Source organism: Ursus maritimus, unplaced genomic scaffold, assembly GCF_017311325.1.
Source record: "Ursus maritimus isolate PB19 unplaced genomic scaffold, ASM1731132v1 scaffold_2, whole genome shotgun sequence".
NCBI lineage: Eukaryota > Metazoa > Chordata > Mammalia > Carnivora > Ursidae > Ursus > Ursus maritimus.
Genome location: NW_024424452.1, coordinates 72,571,260 through 72,595,192, shown reverse-complemented (window position 1 = coordinate 72,595,192; position 23,933 = coordinate 72,571,260). Strand labels below are relative to the sequence as shown.

The 23,933-nt window shown below is 50.3% G+C and overlaps 1 protein-coding gene and 1 long non-coding RNA gene across 11 annotated transcripts in view; one reads left to right on the top strand and one right to left on the bottom strand.

Moving 5' to 3' along the window:
• The first annotated feature begins 2,962 nt into the window (after positions 1-2,962).
• LOC103667508 lies at positions 2,963-7,190 on the top strand. 7 transcript variants are annotated; one of them, XR_005836354.1, is made up of 5 exons: positions 2,963-3,430; positions 3,832-4,034; positions 4,967-5,171; positions 6,123-6,278; positions 6,537-7,190. It is a non-coding gene; the product is annotated as an uncharacterized LOC103667508 (long non-coding RNA). The 7 variants fall into 7 exon arrangements; XR_569772.2 differs by having other exon boundaries at positions 3,832-4,392; XR_569774.2 differs by having other exon boundaries at positions 3,832-4,392; positions 4,967-5,174.
• A 2,194-nt stretch (positions 7,191-9,384) lies between these two features.
• MPZL1 (myelin protein zero like 1) overlaps positions 9,385-23,933 on the bottom strand; it is a 58,025-nt gene continuing 43,476 nt past the window's right edge. Inside the window, exons 4-8 of one of the 4 annotated variants that reach the window (XR_005836352.1) lie at positions 23,202-23,334; positions 22,305-22,749; positions 21,985-22,079; positions 20,737-20,839; positions 11,971-12,062 (exon numbers count right to left, since the gene is read on the bottom strand). Coding sequence is in view for 1 of the 4 variants with exons in the window: in XM_040636166.1 (XP_040492100.1) it covers positions 11,961-12,062; positions 20,737-20,839; positions 23,202-23,334 (338 nt within the window). In the remaining 3 variants the exon portion in view is untranslated. Of the gene's footprint in view, positions 12,063-20,736; positions 20,840-21,984; positions 22,750-23,201; positions 23,335-23,933 lie in introns of all 4 variants that reach the window. The other 3 variants (XR_005836353.1, XR_005836351.1, XM_040636166.1) reach the window with 3 other exon arrangements.

The window sequence follows — 23,933 nt, the reverse complement described above, 5'->3', positions numbered from 1 at the left end:
CCGCATATTCTCTTTCGTTCCAGACACAGAACCAGACACGCTGGTTTCTTCCCTCTCTTTCTGGAGGGTCAGAAAGGGTCGGTGGGCTCGTGTTTACTGTCTCCCCGTCTCACACAAACCGCCTTCGCCTCTCACTTTCAGCTTGACCTGTTCATTTCGGTCCATGCAAAAATGTGTGTCCTGTGGAAGAATGTCCATATCAAAATGGTCCATGTTGTGACAAAAACATTTCTAGTGAATCTATTAAACCAAAAATGTTTATTTGTACATGTCCAGTTGTTTTTTTTTTTTTTAAGATTTTATTTATTTATTTGACAGAGATAGAGACAGCCAGCGAGAGAGGGAACACAAGCAGGGGGAGTGGGAGAGGAAGAAGCAGGCTCATAGCGGAGGAGCCTGATGTGGGGCTCGATCCCACAACACCGGGATCACGCCCTGAGCCGAAGGCAGACGCTTAACCGCTGTGCCACCCAGGCGCCCCATGTCCAGTTGTTCTGTCTTTTGTCTGTAGTGTGCGCAGTATTGCAAATGGCAAGTTCTTTTCACGGTCCGTAGGGCACGATTTGCAGACACCGTGTTGTGGCGGCTGACTGCGGCTTCCACATGCACCAAGTATCCGTGGAAATAGATTTTTTAAAGTTGAAATACTAGTAATTCAGAGGTATATGTACATGTGTAGAGTTCGTTTGCTTGTTTGGTTTAAGAGAGTAACAGCACTCGACTTCGCTTCCCAGACGCTCGAGAACATGCCCCAGAGCCACCCGCCGACGCTGTCTCTCTTTGTTGGCAGACAGAACAGTTGGGGTTTTTTGTTTTTGTTTTTTAAGATTTTATTTATTTGACAGAGAGAGAGAGAGAGCACAAGCAGGGGGAGCAGCAGGCAGAGGGAGAAGCAGATAGGGGCTCAATCCCAGGACCCTGGGATCATGGGATCATGACCTGAGCTGAAGGCAGATGCTTAACCGACGGAGCCCCCCAGGCGCCCCACACAGAACAGTTCTTAGTGGCATTTTGTGCCTCTGAGGGTGTGGAATCCATGTAGACTCAGCCCATCTCTTCATGGCCACAGCTCGCTGGTGCTAGCTCATTCCATGGACGCAGGTGGCCATCTCCAGCAGGTGTACCAGGACTTCCATTTGTCGATTCCAGTCCTCTTCTGATCCCGGGAGGAGGTTCTCCTGATGGGCCTCGAGATGTCCTGCTTTAACGCACACCCGCATTTCTCCTAGAGATGGTGGTGGCAGTGCCACCAGACGGCTGTTTCTCTAGTAGGCCAGGATTTCACTGTCCTGCACAAAGCGAAGATGTGTATTTTTCATCCTGGTAACATAACTGTGCCCCGCAGAGGCCTGGTGGCCTGGGCAGTGGGGAGAACAGCAGCCCAGGAAATTACAGCGTTAAGTTCCAGCACGAGCTCTGCCGCACACGTACTTTATTCCCGTGGTTCGTCACCTAACCTCCCTGTCCTGGAGCACAGGTGTGAGGACCGCAGATGACAGAGGTGAAAAGGTGCTGGAAATGTGACAACACGCCACACAAGTAAAAAACTTAGTAGTAGACAGATGACTGATTTTTAAATAAACACGTCAAACAATAACCTGCATGTAAGTATCATCCCCTTCAAAGTTGTTTTCCGGGAGGTTGGGTCCTTGTCTCATGGTGCTGCACCAAAATTACTCGCTTCTGGGGCGCCTGGGTGGTGCAGTCCTTAAAGCGTCTGCCTTCGGCTCAGGGCGTGATCCCGGCGTTCCGGGATCGAGTCCCACATCGGGCTCCTCTGCTGGGAGCCTGCTTCTTCCTCTCTCACTCGCCTGCTGTGTTCCCTCTCTCGCTGGCTGTCTCTCTGTCACATAAATAAATAAAAAATCTTAAAAAAAAAAATTACTCGCTTCTAACCGCCCTCATTATTTCGTCATCATCCATTGTCATCATTTACTTATTTACTCATCCAACCAACGCGTCTTGACTCATCACCTCGTACCAGGAACTGACGAAGGAGCGGAGCTTATGCTACGAAGACATAAAACACCAACCCTTGACCTTGGCAAGCTCGTAAGTCCATCAGAGGAAGCAGGTGCGCCAGTACAGCTCGCCTGGCCCCCTGCGCCGTGGTTAGAATAGAGCCGTGGAGAGTCGCACCCATAAGAGCCAGACATCTCAGGAGACTTAGCTGAACTGCCTCAGAAACAAGTCATTTTGGTTACATTGTCCCTTCCTGGAGTGGCTGGAGGGCAAGTGGCATGAAGATGGGCGGGTATGTAGGACAGCCTGGGCGGGAGCACAGCTTGGCCTGCGTTTGACTGGAGCTTACAGGAGATGCAGGCCAAGTGTCTGGCAGCCCATCCTACAGAGGGTGCTCTGTCCTGGAGGTGAGGGCTGCCGTCCTCCCTGCCTCCCCCCCATACCCCCTGCCTGGGGCAGGGCCTGCCATTAAATGACTAGAACCCAGGAGAGAGGAAGGCCTCCAGTGAGGAGCTGGGATGTGAGGGTGCCCACAATCCTTCCTTGCCCCAAACTTCAAAAGCGTCTTTCCCCTTATCGGCTTATCGGACTGGCTTCCGAGCAAGCCAAAGCGAAGGCTGGGCTAGGGGGACAGGGAGAAGGCAGGGGGTTACTGGAAGTGCAGCCCTGTAACTCCCAGGCTGCATTGGGAAGATCCGCCCTTGCACGTGCCCGAGTCCAGAGGAGATTGCATCGGGCTTTACAGGAACCCTGCACTTGGTTTCCGGCCGCGACCATGCCACAAACCAGTTATGTGATCTTCCCGTCACTTCCCTCACGTCCAAAATCAACACACTGGGGCAGCGTCCCGGGTCTGCGCCCGCTCCGGCTGCGATCCCGCCTCCCACCGACAGGGCGGCCTGGGCGCGTCCCCTCTCCGGCCAGCAGAGGGCAGCACCGTCTCCGGCTGCGGCCGCCGCCGCCCGACCAGAAGTTCTAGTCCAGCTGTCGGCTCGCGGCTTCAGACCCTTAGAACCACTTCCGCTTCCACGGTGGCGCATCGCGGGAGAAGGTGGATTCGGCTGAGAATCCCATTTAGAAGGCCCCTAATCCATGAAGGCTTCAGGAGCAGAGAGGAATGGAGAAGAGAAGATAGATCCTTTTTTTTTTTAACATGCGCCCTTGACCCCCCTCCTCTGCAAGTCCCTGAACCCCTGGAGGGCGGAGGCTCCGTCCTCATTCCCTACCTCCAGGCCTGGGGTCAGGCAGGAAGTGCTCGGAAAGTGCTTGCAAACTGACGAACGTATTAACATCTTCATCTGATCATCTCAAGTTCACTCTTACAGGCACCCCGAGAAGTAGGAACCTAATATTTACTGGATGAGTAAACTGGACCCTCCTGGAGATGAACCAGTTACTTCTCATCAGCTGCGGTGGCCGGGCTCTGCGCTGGGGCTACGAGGACGGACCTATAAGGACCCCTCTGCAGGTCGGTTACAGTGTGGGCCCCGGACCTCCCTGGATGGGGTCGCCATAGTGCCAGTTGCTAGCTTGGTGTCCTTGGGCAAGTTAACCTCTTCGTGGGGCAGTTGCCTTGCTATAAAACAGGGATGGGGGCGCCTAGGTGGCACAGGTCATGATCCCACCGTCTGGTCCTGGGATCGGGCCCCACGTTGGGCTCCCTGCTCAGCAGAGAAGCCTGATTCTCCCTCTCCCACTCCCCCTGCTTGTGTTCCCCCTCTCGCCGTGTCTCTCTCTGTCAATTAAATAAAATCTTAAAAAAATAAAACGGGGATGATAATAGTATCCACCTTAAAAGGTTGCTAGGAGTTAATTAAGGTAAGGTCCTCCGAATTCTGCAGAGGGAACAAACAGGCAATTAAAATGCAGGATTCTGGAGGGGAACCACACAGCCTTTGTGGGAGAACAAAATGGAGAGGCGCGCACCCTTATGCGGCTTTAGAAGTTTCTAGAAAGCTTCCTGGAAGAAGAGGACTCAGCCAGGGGAAGACTCGCCAGTCTGGGAGGTTGTGGAGGCCACGGAGAGCCTGGGCCCCCCACGTGGTCTGAACGGAGCTCCACGGAGCCAGGCGGTGCGTGATGAGGATGTGGGAGGCAGGTGGGATTGGCCTTGCTAAAGGCCTGGTGGACCGGGCGGCTTAGGGGCTGGGACCGTATCCTGCCAGCACTAGGAGAGGCACCACTTTCCTGAGGAAGTACCTGCACCGCGTTTCTGTTTTCGAAAGACCAGCCCTTTGTGGAGCACGGGTTGGAAGGGAGCTGGGCCCACACGAAGACGGGAGGTAGTTGCCCTTGCGGGCCCGGAATTAGGACGGTCTGCAGGAGACAAGCGGCAGTGGAGACAGAGTCAGGTCTTTGATTTGAGAGATACTGGAGGAGGCAGAACATGGAGAAATCGTAGGCTGGCTTTTCAAGGAGGATGCTGGCAAGGTACAGGTAGGGAGAAGCCCGGTCAACTAGGGACTGGGGAAGTTTCGAGCGCTTGCATCTTCCCAGGACTTGCGGAATGCACTATGACATCACTCCCTCTGGCCTCTGCCCCAGCGCCCTCAGCATCACCTGCTGGTGACCCGGCCTCCCATTCCTTAGCGGTGCCGGTCACTGGTGCTGTAATCTGCCAAAGCCCTTTCCCGTTCTCCCTCCCTCCTCACACCCTGCTGACCATCTCCATTCCCGCCGCTGCGGAAAATCCAGCTGGTCTGGGACCGAGCTCCTCGATGGCCTCGGGATGAACTGCACCTGTGGTTTGATTTCAGATTCCCACCGGCAGGGTGAGCTTGCACACCTGCAAATTCCTGTGGGCTGCTCCTCTGCGTAAAAGCCTGTTTGCCTTCAGGAAAACATCCATCTCTTAGCCTGGACTGCAAGGCTCTCAGGGCCTGGGTCCTGGCCAAATTGACTGCTGCAATCACATTTGGCCCTCTCCCTCCCTCCCTCCCTCCCTCCCTCTCCTCTTTCTCTCTCTCTCTCTCTCTCTCTCTCTCTCTCTCTCTCTCTCTCCCAGCCTGAACCTTTAGGCTGTTCCCTCCAGCTGGAATGGTCTTCACCAGTCTTGTGAGCGTGTGGGTGCAACTAACCCAAAGGCTGCAGCTCCGGCCTGGTCTACACCAGCGCCGTCCCACAGAACCTTCTGTGATGGAGGAAATGCTCTGTCTCTGCACTGTCTCCATACTCTCCAAGACCACATGGAGCTACTGAGCACTTGGAAGGTGGTTAGTGTGAATGAGGATCTGAACTGGAAATTCTGTTTAATTTTAAATAATTTTTTTTTAAGATTTTATTTATATTTCAGAGAGACACAGCGAGAGAGGGAACACAAGCAGGGGGAGTGGGAGAGGGAGAAGCAGGCTTCCTGCCGAGCAGGGAGCCCGATGCGGGACTCAATCCCAGGACCCTGAGATCATGACCTGAGCTGAAGGCAGATGCTTAATGACTGAGCCACCCAGGCGCCCCAATTTTAAATAATTTTAATGTCAATGGCCGCATGTGGCCACTGGCTCCCAGATAGGACAGTGCAATAACTTTATTAAACTTAGGGGTGCCGGGCCCGTGGGAGCCCTACGCTCCGCATTCCTCTGGGTCTCTCGCACATATTAAGAGAGCCCCTACAAGATAAATGAAACACTTATGTTTTTTTCTATCAAGTTCTTTTTTTTTTTATTTATTTTTATTCATTTATTTGACAGAGCAAGAGAGGGAACACAAGCAGGCCTCCGATGCGGGGCTCAAACCTAGGACCCTGGGATCATGCCGTGAGCTGAAGGCAGAGCCTTAACGACTGAGCCACCCAGGTGCCCTCTTTTATCAAGTGCTGAGAAACTCTGTCATTATAAAAAGAACCCTATAGAAAGCCAGAGAAAGACCCGAGAATGGATTTAGAGACAAAGCTCAGTGTCCTTGGAGTCCGAGGTGGGGAAGGCAAAACCCCAAGCTTTCAGCAAGCTGGCCTTCGCTTGGCCTGGTCCCCCCTGCCTCAGCAGAGCCGCGATTGGGGCGCAGGAGGGCAAAGTAAACCCCAACCGTGCCAGCCGCGCAGCACTGGGGGGCAGGGCTCCGAAGCAGAGGTGGGAATGCTAAACCTGCCAGACTTCCTCCTCCCAGTGGGGGAGATCCAAAAAAATAAAGAAAAAATAAAGAACCCAGCCCTTCCTTCTGTTCAGGGCACCTGCGGCGGGGCCCGAGGCTCCCCGTGAAGGAATGGACGGGCGATCAAACCCAAAGCTGAGCCAAGAGCGGACAATAGCTGAACATCCTGTTTGCAGGAGGAAAGGGAAGCTGGAAGCAGCAGGTCCTCTGGGACTCGGGGAGCTTGAAAGGTTTGTGTTTCCTTCCTTGTAAACACAGCCAGGCCCCTGTAGGTGCTGGAGCTCCGGCCTGCTCCTGCCCCCGCTGTTCCTCTTACAGTCCAGCCAGGGGCCCTTCTGCCAGCCCCGGGGGGCTTTGGGAAGGACGTGATGGGGCAGTGAGGTCGAGAGCCACCCCCGTCACCCTCAGATCCCCGTTGCCAGGGGGCTGTTCTCACCCTGTGCTGCTCGTAGCTGCAAATAATTACATTGGCCTTTTTTCGTTACTAGTTCATGAGAACAAGTGACAATGACAGGACCACTTGGGATGGACAAAAACAAGACAACGAGAAACAAATATCCAGGAAGTCAGAAATGGTTTTAAACATGGTGCATCAACACAAGAGAAGGCCCCCGAGGTGCTACTGGCCCGTGGCCTAGTTCTTTCCATGCTCACCCGGAAGCTTCTCTGGCACAGTGCTGAGGGGAGAAGGCGAACTGCTGAGTACTATGCTCCCGTCCTTGTTTCTGGAACCCAAACGACATCGTGTCTGGGGCCGTGTTTGGATCCTGATTTGAAGAAACTATTTGTAAAATGCCATTTTTGAGACAAGGGGAAATTTGAGTATGAACTAGGTTTTAGATGAAATCAAGGAATTATTTTTTTGAAGATTTTATTTATTTGAGAGAGAGTGAGCGAGAGAGAGAGAGAGCACGAGCCGGGGCAGAGGCAGAAGAACAGACTCCCCCCTGAGCAGGGAGCCCCACATGGGCTCGCTCCCAGCACCCCGGATCATGACCTGAGCGAAGGAAGGCAGACGCTTAACCAACTGAGCCACCCACGCGCTCTGTAGTCAAGGAATTATTGTTTAAATGTGTGTTTTTTTTATTTTAATTCAGTTAATTAACATAGGATGTATTATTGGTTTCAGAGGTACGGGTCTGTGATTCATCAGTCGTATACAACACCCAGTGCTCATCACATCACGTGCCCTCCTTAATACCCATCCCCCAGTGACCCCATCGCCCCTTCAGCAACCCTCAGTTTGTTTCCTATGATTAAGAGTCTATGGTTTGTCTCCCTCTCTGGTTTCGTCTTGTTTTATTTTTTCCTCTCTTCCTCTTTTGTTAAATTCCGCACATCAGTGAGATTATGTAATTGTCTTTCTGACTTATTTCGCTTAGCATAAAACCCCCTAGTTCCATCCACGTCATGGCAAATGGCAAGATTTCTTTTTTTTGTTTGTTTGTTTTTTTTAATGTCTCTATTAGGGACACCTGGGTGGCTTTGTCAGCTGAGCCCTGGCCTCTTGGTTTCTGCTCAGGTCTTGATCTCTGGGTCTTGGGATCAAGCCCATGTCTGGCGTGGAACTCTTTCTCTACCCCTCCCCTTGTGCACTCTCTCTCTCATAAATAAATCTTTTTTTAAAAAGTTTCTGTTAAATGTGACATCATGGTTATGTAAGAAAATTTACATATTTTTAAAGATGCCCAAAGAATGTCGGGTGAACTGACATGTTTTGGGAGTTGTTTTCAAATAATTCAGAAAAGAGGAAAAGGAAGGAAGGAGTGGATGAAGCAATCATTGAGGACAGATATGTGGAAGTGGATTTTACTATTCTCTTTTGTGCCTGTTTGAAATTCTTCATACTAAAATATCTCGATATACAGGAAGAACGTGTATGTGTGGGAACCTACCAGAAAAACATGGTCAGTTCCCTACACAAATGCCACTTTCCTCCTCTGCGAGAACGCTCCCTCAGCCGTCACAGGCAGCTGGGACGATTAAGTCATTGGTTCCTAAATCCAACCTGGTTGGCATTGGAATCACCCAGAAGGGCCAGGAGGGAGCCTTCAGCTTTAAGGGGGAAGACACAGCTGAGGTTTCCTCTTAAATCCCGCCAAAGTAGCCCACCTGAGTATACATCCGGTTGGCATGTTCCCCAGGCAGCTCGGAAACCAGAGCCCCAGCAGGAGGAAACTCCCCAGTACTCAGTTCTCAGCACCCCGCCTCTGTGAGCTGGGGGAGGCGTCCCTCTTTTTGCCACATCCCGGGATGGATGCGGTTCCTGGGAGATCCGCTCCCGCAGGCGGTCCCGCCAGCTCCCTGAGTGTGAAGGTATGGAGGCCAGGGGCTCGTGCCTCCATGGGACTTTATCACAGTAATAAATCCCTAGAAACCATCACTGCTCCTTAGACATTCGTAGCTCTCCACAGGCTATCACCATATTGTCTTCCAGCTGAGGTCAAGGCCCCTGGGCCTCTGTGTCTGTACAACACCTCCCTCGCTTCACCCCCACCTAGCTCCTAAGGACAGAAAACTGCATTTCGGTCCCACAACACATCGATTTGAGCAAGGAAGTTCTTTGTTTTGCTGAGCTAGGCCACGGGGCACGTGTTTAAGAACAGGGCTTGCGATCCCACAGCCCCAAGCCCAGCCCTGCCTCTCCGGGCCTTAGTAGCTGAGTGAGCTCGGGCAAGTTCTAGCCCGTAAGCATGACCCCGTCCTTCTAGAAGTGGGTTTAAGATTAGTACAACTGGCGCACACTTACGCTCTACAGAGTAAGGGCGGAGGGCTGGCGCACAGCAAGTACTTAGTAGCTATTCGTTATTACCCTTACGTCCCCTGCTACCCTGGCACAGCGCCTGGGGCGGGACAGTTCTCCATAGAAACGTGCTGAACGAATAACACCCATCATCAACCAGTCGACACGTGCGGAGCCCCTGCTAAGCGCCAGGCCCTGTTCTGTGCACTTAAGACAGAGCAGCGAACAGAACAGCAAAGCTCTGGGGCTTGTGCTCCAACAGGGAGAAGCAGACAAGCACACGTACAGCTGGACAGAAGGAGAAAAACGGAGTGGCATTAAGGGGGCCGGGGAGCCAGCGGTGGGGGGGGGGGGGTGCTGCTCTTTCATCTACGGCAGAGGGCTCTCTGAAGTGAGCAGAGACTTACAGGAAGTGAGGGAGCAAAGCACCCACTGCGAGCTCGGGGCAGAGGGGACGGCAGGTGCAAAGGGCCGGAGGCCGGCAATGCGTGATGTTCCTGAAGAATGAGGCCACTGTGACCCGAGTGCGATGAAGGAAAAGGCTTTCATCTCTTTTTCTACTTGGGTTGGAAATGAGCACAGGACACGATTCGGTAATTGAAAAAGATGTATTAAAATATTCACAAAAGTACAATTCTGAAGAAGGAAAAAACCAACAAATAATAATGAACTTGATGCTTTTTCCCGAGCTGGATACATTTCTACTGAAAACCTACAGGTGGTTTGGGATTTTCACCTCGAAGTGATCCCTTCTGGGTGGCCCCTGATCACACGGAATGTTAAAAGGTCTCGTTCTGCCAATAATTAGACATGGGAGGGCAGCTCTGTGGGCTGAGAGCAACCCCACTGCTGTCATCTGGGGCCTGGCACGCAACGCTGGGACCCAAGGCAAAGGGCCAAAAACCCAGAGGAGGTTAGGAGAAAGCCCCGAGGCTGAGGTGCTCTACCCAAGCCTGCCCCACAGACCCAGAATGACACTGGCTGGCGGAGGAGGTGTGGGGGAGGCAGCAGGGGGGCAGCAAGGTGGGGTGGAGGCTGGTGGGTGTCGCTAGAGGGGGCGCGGCGCTGGTGCCCTGGGGTGGCAGCTTCACAGCAATCAGGACTGTCACTCTCAGGAGGTATTAGGAGGGTCTCCTTTATTCACAGGACCCGGCAGGGGGGACGGAGGAGGCCCCTTTTCTCTGCAACAGCCGACTGCAAGGAAACATTGCACGCACTTGGTCTCTCAACAATTGGTGAACTTTCTGCCTTACAACAGTCCTGGTCAGCTGTCCAAGTCTCACGGTGGCAAAAGCGCCCCAAGAATGTTGTCATCTCGGCATCCGATGGAAGAAGGGGGACAATCCCAGCTCCCCCCCCCAAACACACACGCACACACAGGTCTTCGGAGCCTCCTGCAGTTCTCGGAACGGATACAGGGAAGTTTTGGGGGGCAAGGCAAAGTTGCCCGCCTTGCAGAAACATCTCGGGTGAGCCCCGGGGCCATCACAGCAAGGGGGTCCTCGGGAAATACAAGGCCACACGGCCAGACGGGGATTAGTGTCAAAGCTCATAGACCCTTCCTGCATTATCACCTCGCGCCACTTCTGTACCCAAGGCCCTCCGGGAGCACGCGGACACTCGGCCTCAGTTTCCCTCACGAAGGGGACAGGAGACGGGGAGGCCAAGGGAGCTGCTCCGGGCACGCCTCAGACGCAATGGCAGGAAAACCAGCATTACCCGAACGTGTTCTGTGACCCGCTGGCCGGTATCCTGCCCGCGACCAGGGTGTTCCACTTCGTTTTAAGTGGAAAAGAAATTCTGTTACAACAAAATAATCCAGGGAAAAGGGGGAATGACAATAAAAAGAAGGGTTCGCTGATCTTCGCCATGTTTTTCATTCCCAGTAAAAGATAAACTCATTGGCTTGAGACGGGGTAAGGAGGGTAGTCAATGGAAGAAGATGAATTCTTAGAAAGGATACCCAAAATTCTTCCTCGTCTCATTGTTTATCAATTCCATATAATGGGAAAAAGTGGGGGGAAAAAGTAAAAACAAACAAAAAAGAAAAACCAAACCCCCCCCCAAAACTCCAAAAACAGTAACAGAGAAGAGACTTCCAGAGTAGAAGTGCTAATAACCCTACCTGCTGATTTAAAAATCTAGACTATCTTTACCTTTGACGCACCGTGAAGCTATTACAGAACCATGACTAATGCCGCCTCTTGCCGGAATCATGATGGAAGCTTTTACAAGGATGATTCTCTGGAGACAGCTCTGGGAGGCTAGACTGGCTTCTAATGATCCCATTTGTGCCGACTTAAAAGGAAATAAAATCCCTCTCCTTCGGCTGTATGGGGATCCTTATTTTGAGCAGGAGGGACTTGGGCAATGAACATAAGTGGTACCTTTTACTCTCCAAATGGTACAGTGCTCCTCCAGCAAGGCCTAGGTTCCTACTTGAGTCATGTATTTGTTATCGATCTAAACGTACCTAGAAAGAGGTGACCTTGGCATTTATCCTTTGCTGGTCTTGCCATGACAAATGCACAAACTGATACAATAAAGGGTTTAACATTAAAGTCGGTCTCACGGTCTGACGACACTTAAAGCAAAAAACTGCCCTGTATCTGAGAGAGGAAAAACACCAACAAAAACGTCTCAAACTTCAAGTGGCACGGCTAAGGGAGGTTTTCTAAATCCTAGAGCCCAAGAGGTGGGGTTAACACTGGGTTAGAGGCCCCCCGGGCACGCTGCCATCACAGTGTCTCCACTCCAACCACGATCAATGCTACGACTGGTTAAGCCCTTAGATAAAAGGGCCATGTCTACTGAAATACGAAAGATCTGCTACCGTCTCCACGAAGGCAAACCACACCTAAATGACAGCGACAGGAATGTTTCTGACTTTTCCCAACTGGAAAGGACCCTGAAAGAAAGTAAAAACAGCAAGACAATTTATATATACGTAGAATCATACCATCTTTTCGTCATGCAACACTGGCTCCCCATATCGGATTAAATAGAATATTTATACACATCCTTTATACACATCTTTTTCTCCTTCCATGAATAAACTGTGTTTGTCCTTGCCCGGCTCTCCAAGGCCACACGTGGCTATGGGTTCCATTTTCTGCACAAGTGTCCCATTTCGTTGGTTTCTTGCTTAGGATATGTTCTGGGTCTTCTCTTAATTTTTCCGGATGTCCGCGTACACCACAGACTCTGACTTGTTAATCCTGTCGCTGTGATGTCCACCAGAGTGGTCTAACTGTGCGTATATGACTGGGCCCTGGAGAAGAGAAACACAATTAAGGGTTTGGGAAAACCCGGTGGTCCCTTTGGGGGCAGGTGCAGAAGCAGTATTACAGCGGTAACATTAGGGTTCCAGAGTCATGAGCTCCTTCTTCTGAATGTCTTCAAGAAGACCCCTTAGAAACAGTATGTCCAGGGCTGACCCTAAAACAAGGCTGCAGATGCTTCGGTGACCGTGAAAGCTGGTGCACGGAGGCATATGACATCACACAGTACATCGACTTCTGTATCTGACTGGGAATTTCTATACAATATAATATTCCTCCTCAGGAATTACCCTCATCTCCATACGTGCCACAGAATTCCTCAACCCCTGTAACTGGGATCAGGGTTTTCAGGTCGAAGATGGGCACTTCCCCAACCAACCTGAGCCCCACTGAAATCGCGAGCCTCAGATCAATGTCCCTCAGAAAGCAGCACGTTGGGCATCACCCACAGATACGGCCAATCTGAACTGGTCACTCTGTACAAACAGGTGCTTAAAAACATTTAGAATATTCTCTCATGTACCTACTTAGAGTATAATTCTTTTGGTCTGATCCTATCCTAATAAAGGTATTGCCTCTTCAGTATCTAAGACCAGGTAACTATTTTTCCTGTTTTAAAGTAAAAAACCAAAAAGCTATGACCTGGAGCAATGTACATACAGAACACTCTGGATAGACTAGTGGAGACCAAGTCCTCCCTTTGGCCTCAGCAGTGAGAAGGGGGCTCCAGGGTCCCACAGGGCAGCCAGGGCAGGAGGGCTGCCGGGGGTGGACAGTGAGTTCTCTCTCCGGCTCCTGGGGGAGGAGGTCTGAGCAGAGGCTGGAGTTTCAAAGATCAAACGGGTGCTTGCACTTTACGACCCTCATCGTCCCCTCCAACCCGGAGATTCTCAAGTCAACAATAACACAACAGCCCTGAGTGCAAAAGACAAGTTCAATATAACGCAAAGTCGACTTTTCTCCCAATCCGGAAACTCTCCTTGAGAAGCCAAATATGGTGCTTCAGCTTTCAACTTTGCAATCAGAAGCTCAGTAGCCAGAAGCCCGCAGTTTCAACTAAACATCTTTATTCCCACCTAGGAGCCCCATAGCCTGCATCCCCTAACGTGTCATGGGGGAGCCCGAGGAGTGCAGGCGCTCCGACTTCTCCATAAGGAACATGCCGGCTGTCAGGGCTGCACGGTGTGCACCCGAAGTGGTTACAAAACAATATCCCAGGGCCGCCTCTCAGGCCAACAGCCTGTCCACTAACAGACTGTGATGGAAACCACTGCAGACAGTCCAGCCAACTGATCTGGTCCAGCCAGAGGTTGCTGAACTGCTCCTGACCAGATCTGCCCAGCCAACCTACTGGGAGCCAAAAAAATATGGTGGCTGGCTTAAGCCGGTATGTTTTGGGGTGGTTTGTTACACAGCAATAGCTAACGGATCTACTAGGTGAGTGGAAAAGAAAGAACAGAGAGAACAAAGATGAAGAAAGAATAGAGAATAAGCCGAGAATCAGTCAGTAAATGTTACAATACCAGTAAGGTGTCTCATTGAGACAGTGCTGTCTTTCATGCCAAAAGGACGCAACAATTTGTCGAAAGCAACTGGGAAAACACTGATAGATGAAAGCATTCCCTCCTGTTGACGGATTTTTTTTTCCCCCAAACTGCTTCCCACTATCCCATGTCCTCGCTCCCTTTCCCTCTTCCAATGGGGTCTTGAGGTCAGGGATTTTGTTAGGTAAGTGCCTGGAGCAGGACTGGGCAGACCCAGTAGGTGCCCATGAAGGGCTGGATGGCGTAATGGAGCCAAAGGAATTCTAGGATGTGGGTCACGATTGGGCATCGGCTGACAGATCTAGCTCAATCCAGAACAGCTCTTTGAAGCCAGGTTCTGAAGGTGATCTGGAAGCCGAAAGTATCCTGGGTCTCTGTGGAACATGGAAGAGGATCCAGGGGACCAAGATCAATGTGGAAATGACTCCACCACTGCTAAGATCGTCACTCTTTGGTATTCGAGAATTAAAACACCACCAAGAACAGCACCTATGCTAACCCAGATGTTTTTACTGCACACCTTGGCACTCACCCCCTCTACCCTCCACTTTTTTGTGCAGGGTGGGGGTGGGCTTTACCACAAAGAATTACAGCAATCCAGTGAAAAATTGCTCTGGATACATTTTCCCCCAACTATTTACAACATAAATTGTCCTTAACTACTGAAAATGTTTCAAGAAACGAATTGCTTGACCCAGGTCTCTTCTTTTAAGTGCCAACTAGAGATAAAATTACTCCTGAATTTCACGTGTATGAAATCCATTCCAATATAAAAAACATACTGGTGAAGGTGGGAGGAGAGGGTTCTTGAGGAAAGGGCTACAGAAGAGCAAGGACGCCTACCTCCAAACACGCACGAATGACGCCGCAGCTACCGTGTCCTGTCCTGCTGTCTGTCCACTTCCCATCGTCTCTGCGGCCCTTTCTAATCTCAGCGGCGCCTGAGCCCCTAGCAGAGGTAACCCCAAGAGAGAACATCTGCTTTTACCATATGCTCGGTGACCGTTCACAAAACACCCTTTTCAGGAATCGCTGCCAAAAACAGGTGTGAAACACAGCTGCAAGTTCGGATTCTGAGATAAACGAGACCGAGTATCAGAGCGGCCGTGAAAGGAACCGGACAGGCAGGAGAAAATCAGCATCTGCCTTCGAGCCAGACAGATCTGGATCTAACAGCAGCTCTGCCACTACCTAGTAACCTTGAGCCAGTGTGACTCAACCTGACAAAGCTTCCTTTTCTTCCAGTGTTAACACAGGGACGATACAAGAACCGGCCTCGTAGGGCCGCAGGGAGAACCCGAGGCGGCGCTGCGCATGCGCACTTCAAACCTTCCCCCCACGCTGACAGGTGCCTAACTAGTCCCTAACTAGTCCTCTCTCCATCACCGCCCCCCACCCATTCCTGCCTTTTGCATACAAAACATTAACCATTTCCACAAAAGGATTCAGGAAAGAGACCCACAGAAATTACTTTAAACGAAACTACACAAAGGAAGAATTTTACTCCTCATCCCTAATGCCAGCATACTCTACGTGGTGCCTACCCAACACCCTTGCCAGCCCGACCTTCTGCTTCCACTTCGCTGGATGAACCCTAATTTGGGTTTGGTGTTCATGGCCCCTTCACCCGGGTAAATTAGCCCACCGTCCCCTGCCCCCAGGGGTGAAGCCAGTCACCATTCCTGTCCCCCTGCCCATGACTGGAAGAGGCATCAGCACGTGACCCAGGCCCAGTGGGGACTCAGAGAAGCCTGCTGAGGGAACTTCTGGTGAAGGTCTTCTTCCGTAATAAAAACTTCATGGGAGGGCGCCTGGGTAGCGCAGTCGTTAAAGCGTCTGCCTTCAGCTCAGGGCGTGATCCTGGCGTTCCGGGATCGAGCCCCACATCGGGCTCTTCTGCTATGAGCCTGCTTCTTCCTCTCTCACTCACCTGCTTGTGTTCCCTCTCTCGCTGGCTGTCTCTCTGTCACATAAATAAATAAAATCTTTAAAAAAAAAAAAAAAAAAACTTCATGGGAGGAGATTAAGCTCCCTTTTCTCAGGCGCTGCCTGAAACCATCTGGAGGCCGCGGGAAGGAGCCCAAGAACAAAGATATTATACCGAGGATGAAAGAATACGGTGGAAAGAACTATGTTGCTGATGACACTGTGAGGGCACTGAACTAAAAACAGAAGTGCCTGGTTTGGGACCTCTTGTCAGTTAATGAACCTCTGACTGTTAATTAAAGCTACTTTTTCAAGCCTTCCAATTGTAACAAAAATAGTGACCAAAGACAGACAAATAATACAGCAAGCTTCATGTCCTGCTTGGGTGTTACGTCTCATCTTCTGTAAATTTCCTTAGTGCACTCCTGTTATTTCTCTTCTTCTGATAAAATAACATGGAATTATTTATTCCTCCAAGTAGTAATTACTAATGCTATTAGATTCTCAGATGGTGCCAGCGGGTAGGAAATGGGAGGTTTTGCTGATCAGGGAACATGTCATGATAAAACCCCTGGAAGAAAGAACCAAGGGATAGTTTGCAAATATTCCTATCCGAGCCCCACATCACCAACCTGACTGCTAGCACGGGCAGCGACTGCCTCCACCTGTCCTTACAAAGCACAGTGCATCACGGGCCCTTCTAATTAAAAACAGAAAAATGAGAAGACCGACCTGCCCCAATCCATCATTTCAGAGATGAGGAACAGATGCTGAGGTGAACTCATTCTCCCCAAGCTGACACCACTGGCTGGACCCCAGAGTCCGTGCCAGTCCGTTAATACATCAGTAATTCTTTTTTTTTTTTTTTAAGATTTCATTTATTCATTTGACAGAGAGAGAGACAGCCAGCGAGAGAGGGAACACAAGCAGGGGGAGTGGGAGAGGAAGAAGCAGGCTCCCAGCCGAGGAGCCTGATGTGGGGCTCGATCACGCCGGGATCACGCCCTGAGCCGAAGGCAGATGCTTAACCGCTGTGCCACCCAGGCGCCCCTATACATCAGTGATTCTTAAAACACTACCCTGGAGTTCATCTAAGCATGAAGACTTCCTCAAGGCTGTTTGTCAGGGTATTTAAAAAAAAAAAAATCTGTTCATTAGGGTATTTTTAAAAATTCAGGACATCACAGAAAAGCCTAAAAACAACCCAGGAGACTCAAAGGTTTTTGAAGGCAGGGTCTGGGTGCTAATCATCCCTGCACTTCCCACGCTCAGCCTACGCTGCCCGAACAGTAAGCACCCACGTGTGCGTGGAAGTGATCCAAACAGAACACACGGAAGAATGACTGGACTCTTAAGAGAATCATTATGTTTGGTTGCATTCAACTTATCAAAGGTAATTAATCTCATAAATTCCCTAATAAGACGAACATATCAGGTCAAGCAAGTTTTTCCTACACTGTGAAAACCTTTGCAGAGTCAGTGGCCAACTGTTCATCAGTGTGAACAAACTGGAGAGAGACTGTATCACAAGGATTCCGGTGAGAACAACCTCCACCCAGTACTCGGTACTTAGAGACACATTGCTACTGCGAAACGGAAGACGGCGCGTGAGCAACGGTGAATGGAAGCGCACACAGGGGAGCCCGGGTGGCTCAGTTGGTTGAGTGACGTTTCATTTCAGCTCAGGTCATGATCTCGGGGTCGTGAGATCGAGCCTCGAGCTGGGCTCTGTGCTCCGCGGGGAGTCTGGATGGAGATTCTCTCCCTCTGCCCCTCCGCCGGCTCTCTCTCTCTCTCTCAAATGAATAAATGAATCTTTAAGAAAAAAAAAGCACACACTAGGATCACCTGCTAATGCTCTATGGCGCTTGGGAATTTTATGGTGTGACCGAAGCAAATGTTTTAACCTTAGGATAGCGGTCCCTGTTGTCACTAAATGCAAAGCGAAATAAAACAAAAGCTAGAAGAGAAAGCTGCTAGGAAGTCACGTGATCTGCTTCCAAGCCTTGCGTTAACTGGCAAAGGATTTGTAAGTTCCGGGAACAGGTAAGGCAGAAACTAGTTTTAACAAGTACCAACTGTAAAATAAAAGGTACAGTATGACTTGATAAAAATAACTGAGTCAGACAAAGGGCGCTCAGGTAAACGGCACCTGAACAGAAACCCTGATTTACGACCTGATGGGGACAGAAGAGGCCTTCAGGGGTCTACCCTGAGCACAAAGGAAATCACGCAGGAATCAACTGGGAGAAACACCACAGTTTTACGCCCAAAGCTAATCTGGTGTTATCTTGCAGAGGCTGAAAAATGCCAATACAGACTGACACAATGGTTGGATTCTTTCTCACCAACTTCTAGAAAATGCCATCGAGTTGGGCCTGGGCAGACCCCTGGGGGTTTACTCACAGGAAGTGAGCCAGTCTCTGACTCAGGGACAGCAGGCACTCAAAACGGGGTGGGCAAGTCTGCTTACAGAACAGTGAGCCCTCATCTTTCCTTCCTCTGCTCAGCTCCCAAGCAGGGATTTCTTTCTAGAGAAAGTGACTAACCCCCCCCAAAAGACTCTCAGCAACTGATATCTAGAGGACCCCAAATAGAAGACGGCCAGCACTTTATACCAACAGTGAAGCCCACTACCCAGAAGCGCTCTCTCTGTACAAAGAGCTTCTGATCAGATTTGAGTACCTTAAATATCAATGGCTAAGCAAGGATCATTGAGCATCTGAGTCAAGCTTCTGACATGAAAGACAGAAATTATAAGAGAGGGGCGCCTGGGTGACTCAGTCATTAAGTGTCTGCCTTTGGCTCGGGGCCTGATCCCAGGGTCCTGGGATCGAGCCCCGAGTCGGGCTCCCTGCTCTACTGGGAGCCTGCTTCTTCCTCTCCCACTCCCCCTGCTTGTGTTTCCTCTCTCCCTGGCTGCATCTCTGTCTGTCAAATAAATAAATAAAATCTTAAGAAAAAAATAATAAAGTTGTTTAGAAACATGAAGATAAATACCCGAAGAAACAGTTAAAAGAATGGAAAGCGTTTGCCTATTATTTCTTTCATTTTCTTTCCTCACTCTAATCAGGTATTGCCCATTCTCTGCAGTCTGCCCTTCTTCGTGCTTCATTCTGGACAGTGTCTACTGCTGCGTCTTTGAGCTTACTGATCTTCTCTTCTGTGGTGTATGCCATCCGATGATTTTTTTTTTCTTTCCCATTTTGGTCTTTTTTATATTTGTTTCATCATGTCAAGGTTCTCTTTACATCATTCAGGTTATTTATAAGATTCTCATACTTGTTTAAACAAGTCCTGGTTCTACATCCATTGTCTCATTTCTGGGTTTGTTTCAATTGACTGACTTTTCTCCTGGTTCTGTTTTTATTTTCCTGCTTCTCTGCAGGTGTGGTCATTTCTGACTGGTGCTAGACATTGCAAACTCGACACTGCCGGGTGCTGGATTTTGTTGCATTCTTACAGTGTTGGATGTTTTCCGGCGTGCAGCTAAAATACTTTCAGTTTAGTGCGATTCTTTAAAGGCCTCCTTTGAAGCTTTGCCGTGGTGGGTCCACGGTATCCACACCCTGGTGCTCCATCAGTCCTACCACCGAGGCACGACCATGCCGAGGACCACAAACAATGCTCCGCACATCACGAGGTCTCTGCGCTCTGGCCTCTAGGACCACGAACAATTCCCAGCCCTGCTTGGTGGTTTCAGGTGGTTCTCTGTTTGGAGGGTGTTTTCTCCCATGCACGCAAAAATCTCTACTCTGAAAAGGCTCAAGAGACCTCCACGACGCCACATCTCTTTGGCTCTGAGTAGTTTCTTCTCTGGTACTTTGCCTCTTATATCCTAGACACCTTGGCCTCCGCAAACACTGACCTCCGCTCCTCAATTCAGTGAGACAACTGAGCTCCGTTTGTGCTTCCCCTGCCAGCAGTGTAGTCTGGAAACTGTGTCCTGGCAGCAAGCTCGGACAGTCACAGGGCTCCTCGTGTTTGCAAGTCCTTTCTCTCAGGGATCACGGTACCACACTGTGCTGTTTTGTTTTTCAATGTCCAAAAACTATTCTGTTGTTTTTTTGTTTTTCCCCCCTAGTTTGTTTTCAACAACAGGTGAGCAACTTCCACAGCACTTCAAAGCAGAAGGAAAAGTTTCCAAGCCTTCTTTGGATGCTAGGCCGAACTCCCACACCTTTATCCATAGCCCTATTCCCATCTGCAATCCAAATTAGCGAACCGAGGTGTCTGAGATATACTATGTTATCGGAGACAGACAGACTAGGATCGGTCATGAGCTCTGATGCTATGATATGACAAGAGAATGTGCTAGAACTTGAGTTCTAGGCCCAACTCTGTGATTTGCTGGGTGTGTGCTCTTAGTGATTTAACGTCACAATGCCTCAGTGTCCTCACTGTGTAGCAAGAGGGGCAGAAGACCCTGAGTGCCACCTCCACAGAACGCTGCTGTTCCTTTGCTTCCTTTTAGATCCTTCTGACCTCCAAAACGCCTCAGGGCAAAGCTGTAACTGGCCAAATTCCTTAGAATGCTTTCTGCCCCAGAAGGACACAGCTCTGGAATTTTTGCCATGCCACAATGAGAGTTCCAACAACACAGCCGAAACACAGTATGAACTGTGTTAATATTAACACGGTATTAACATGCTGCTAGATTCTATGCTGAGCTCCCGACGGAAGTTACTTCTCTTCTGCACTTTCTACGAGGAGTAGAAATCAATGCTTCTCCTCGTTCACCAAACCTACCAATCATTCGGCTTCACGTTTACTTTCAACTTCTTCTAAAGAACTCATACAAAATAATTTTTTTCTGTTTTATTTTCAGTACCAAGAACATCCATTCTCCCTGCTAATTCCTTGTCTTACAGAGTGCTTCAAAACGTACTCTAGATCCCTGGATTTATTTCCTCAAGCAAGTAAGGAACCACATCTGACAAGGCCACTTCCTCATTGCATTTGGCCGAGAGGAGCGGCGGTATTAGTCAACAACCCGGGAGTGGTGCTTTGGGGGAACCCTTTACGCGAGTTGGATTCTTCTCCACGTGTCTTGTCGTGGCCCTCCTGCGCCAGCTCATTTCCCCTCTCGCTCTCCTTCCTGCCTCGTGGCCCGGGACCATATCCTGCCCCAGGAGAGTGACCGAGCGCCCAGGCCAGCGCGCGGGGCGGGGGCGGAGCGGCAGTCGGCCGTTACCTGGTGGGACGCGGCAGGCAGGCTCTTCGCTAGACCCTCGGGGTCGGAGGGGGGCTTCCGTGGGGCCTGCTTAACCGGAGACACGCTCTCAGACGTGCTGCACCTGGGCCGTTGGCAGTTTGGAGAACAAATGTAGGAAGAAAAAAAAATTAAAATAAATGGGAAAAAAAATATAGATATGCAAGCGATGACAAAATGAAGCAGCAGATAAAACAAAACACAATGGGATGACGAGCAGCCAAAGGGTCACGGTCTGGAGGCTATTTCTCATCCCTGACACTACTCTAAGCCGATCAACTACTGTGTGTGGACGAACCAGACAGCCACGCTGTCTGCTGGATGGGACTCTGGCTGTAAGGTTTGCTTATCCTTCTGCTGCTTTGTGTTTCTCCCCTGCGATCACACCTTCTCTGGGATTAATGCTGCAAGGAGCAAGCTAAGCCTTCGTAATAGCAACCCGAGGCAAACGCCTGCCTTACGGATCCATATCCAGCTTGCTTCCTTGGCTCATCTCACCCCTTCCCTTCCTTAGCTCCCCATATCCAGTTTCCCCACGAAGACTACAACCAAGAAACCCAGGAGGTCACCAATGGTAAGAAACTGTGGCATGTCCCATCCCACAGGCTGAGCTCCGTCAGCTCCGTCAGGGCTCTGGGGGTGTTTAACAACAAGCGCTGTCTCATAAATAAAGAAGGGAAAGTGAATGCCAGGAGGTAGGTCATTAGGGCTTCTCTAATGGTACCTGTCAGGGCTTCAATCCTTTCTGATGCATTTTTAAAGAAAACCTCAGGAGTTTGGGGAGGTTCACATTCAAGCGTGGTTACTGAGACCAAAGCAAACTGTGTGTTCTGGGAACTGAGTCTTCTCTGCAACAGGAAGCTCTAAGCTCAGTATCCCAAACCAAAATGTCTCAGTATCTAGCACAAAGAGGGTCTCGATCACCAATAACACAATTCACGTATGAAAGAACACACGAACACACACACACGCGCACGCACACACACGCAGCCATTCTAGGTGAAGAACATATATATTCAGACGCTCACAAGACCTCTAGGAAAACTGACCACCCAACTTCCCTGGGATGGTAAGCTCAACGAGTTGCCAATGCAAACACAGGACGCATTTGTGGACAAACCATAATAACTGCTGGGTTAGCTCAGAGCTAGCTGGTTAGTTGTCGACGAGGGGGATGGGCTGGATACATACGCATCAGTGTTAACAGCAACGGGCAACGTGATTAGTTACCATGTGTCTAGTGGGAGTGGAAGAGGACCCCAGCCCTGCTACAGTCTCAGAGTGTCGTCTATGTCAGCTTTCCTTAAGAAGAAGATAAGCAGGATCTCTCCCGGCACACCAAGGTAGAAAAAGCAGGAGAGGGGAAAAAAAAACCACAGTAAGAAGAAAAGCAGCATTCATGATGCCATGCAGGATTCAAAGGCACACTTTTCTGCCCCCTTACGAACCCCAAAGCCAGAACTACATACAGACCCTGGCAGGTCAGCACCCTGGATTAGTCTCATGTTGAAAACCAACGCTCCAGTTACAGTTCATCGTAAAGCACTCACCATGCAAAGGGGAAGACAGAGTCGGCAGACAGAAGCATCCCAAGCAAACAAGCTCTGCATCCGAACACGCAAACTTGTTAAAACACGGCACTCCTAAAGACCAGAGCAGCGGAGCCCGGGTTCCCACTGTCCACCAGCACGGGGGCCAGGGCATGCGGTCCTCTCAGAGCACACTCCCTGCGGGCTTGTTACGGGGAGCCCGTGCACAGGGGCTCGGTCTTACCCCAGGAGTCCTACATGGCTTACGCGGGCTGGCTGTCCAGCTGGAGCGGGGGAGAGAGAAGGTCCTTCAGTGAGACATGCACCCTCTGCTCCAAGGTGTTCTGAGAAGCCATACACGAAAGGAAAATCTACTTCTCTTTACCGCTGGTATATTTTGGTGTGCAACTCTTATTATCCCAGTTTGGAGGAGTCCAGCCATGCGTGGGAGATCAAAGCAACAACACTGCTTACGACACAACAAAAGGGAAAAGCCCTCATTTCACATGGGCTGGAGGTGTTTATCAGCGCCATGCTCTGGAACTAGCATTTTCTATTTACCTAACTGAAAAGAAGAACCTGGTGAGATGACTACCAAGGGCTTCAAACCACATTCACAGTGGGAAAGGGACGTCTGTGGCTCCGTGGTCCTAACTGTGGTGTGGAAGGTAGTGACACGCAGAGTAGAGACTGCGCTGCTGTTTGAGGCACCGAACCCGTGACAGGCACTCTGGAGTGGGGCGGAGGGCCACAGGCCACACTTACGCGCGGGCCACCGCTCTCTGCTGGGCCCTGAACACCACACTCCCCGATTCCGAGGTAAAAAGCGAACAGTACCTAATACTTCACCATGCTTTGTCCACAAAAAGTTTTTTGATTCCTTCCCCCCCCTTCTCCCCCCAGAGCAGTGTTTCTTACCCAGTATAGTCCCGTTTAGAGTTTCTCCTTCTGTAGAGCACGGCCAGGATCATGCTGATGAGGAGAGTGAGACCTAGGACCACGGCAGTGACTATACCCACCACCACCCAAACTGGAAACACGGGCAAGGTCTCTAGAGAGAAAGAACAAAATCGTTTTAAGGTACTTGGCGACCAAGACAAGAAGTGCGATTTTACTAAATGAATAAGCAAGCACTTTAGCAGTGTCCACTTCCTCTTTTATTGTCCACATCACGAGCTCCTAGTGTGTCACTGAGGACGTACCAATGTCATCGGATAAAGAACGGACTACGGAGCGAAGCATTTCTACACGCACAATCCCTCCCTCTCAAGGCTCTAAAGTCAGCGAAATTCCCCAGGGTGTGAATTCACCTCAATTTGTTCTCCAACAAAGCAGACTTTGTCTCAAAAGGAGACACCAGACCTGCATTTCCTGCTTTCTTTCCCAAAAAGGGAAGAAAAAACCAACGTGCTTTTGTAAATGTGAAAACTTTCTCTCGGAGAACACGGAAGCAGTATTAATCTCCTTTCCCACTGCCCAGCCCATGCAACCGTCGTGAATTCGGTCTGACTTCTAATTACTACCGAAGAATGAACACTCCTGAGTTTGGATCAGTGGGCTCTAGGTATACAGACGAAGACACCGGCTCCTTCAGCTGGAGAAGCAGGGGCTCCCCGAGCTCGCAGGTGTGGGCGAGCCCCAGGTACACGG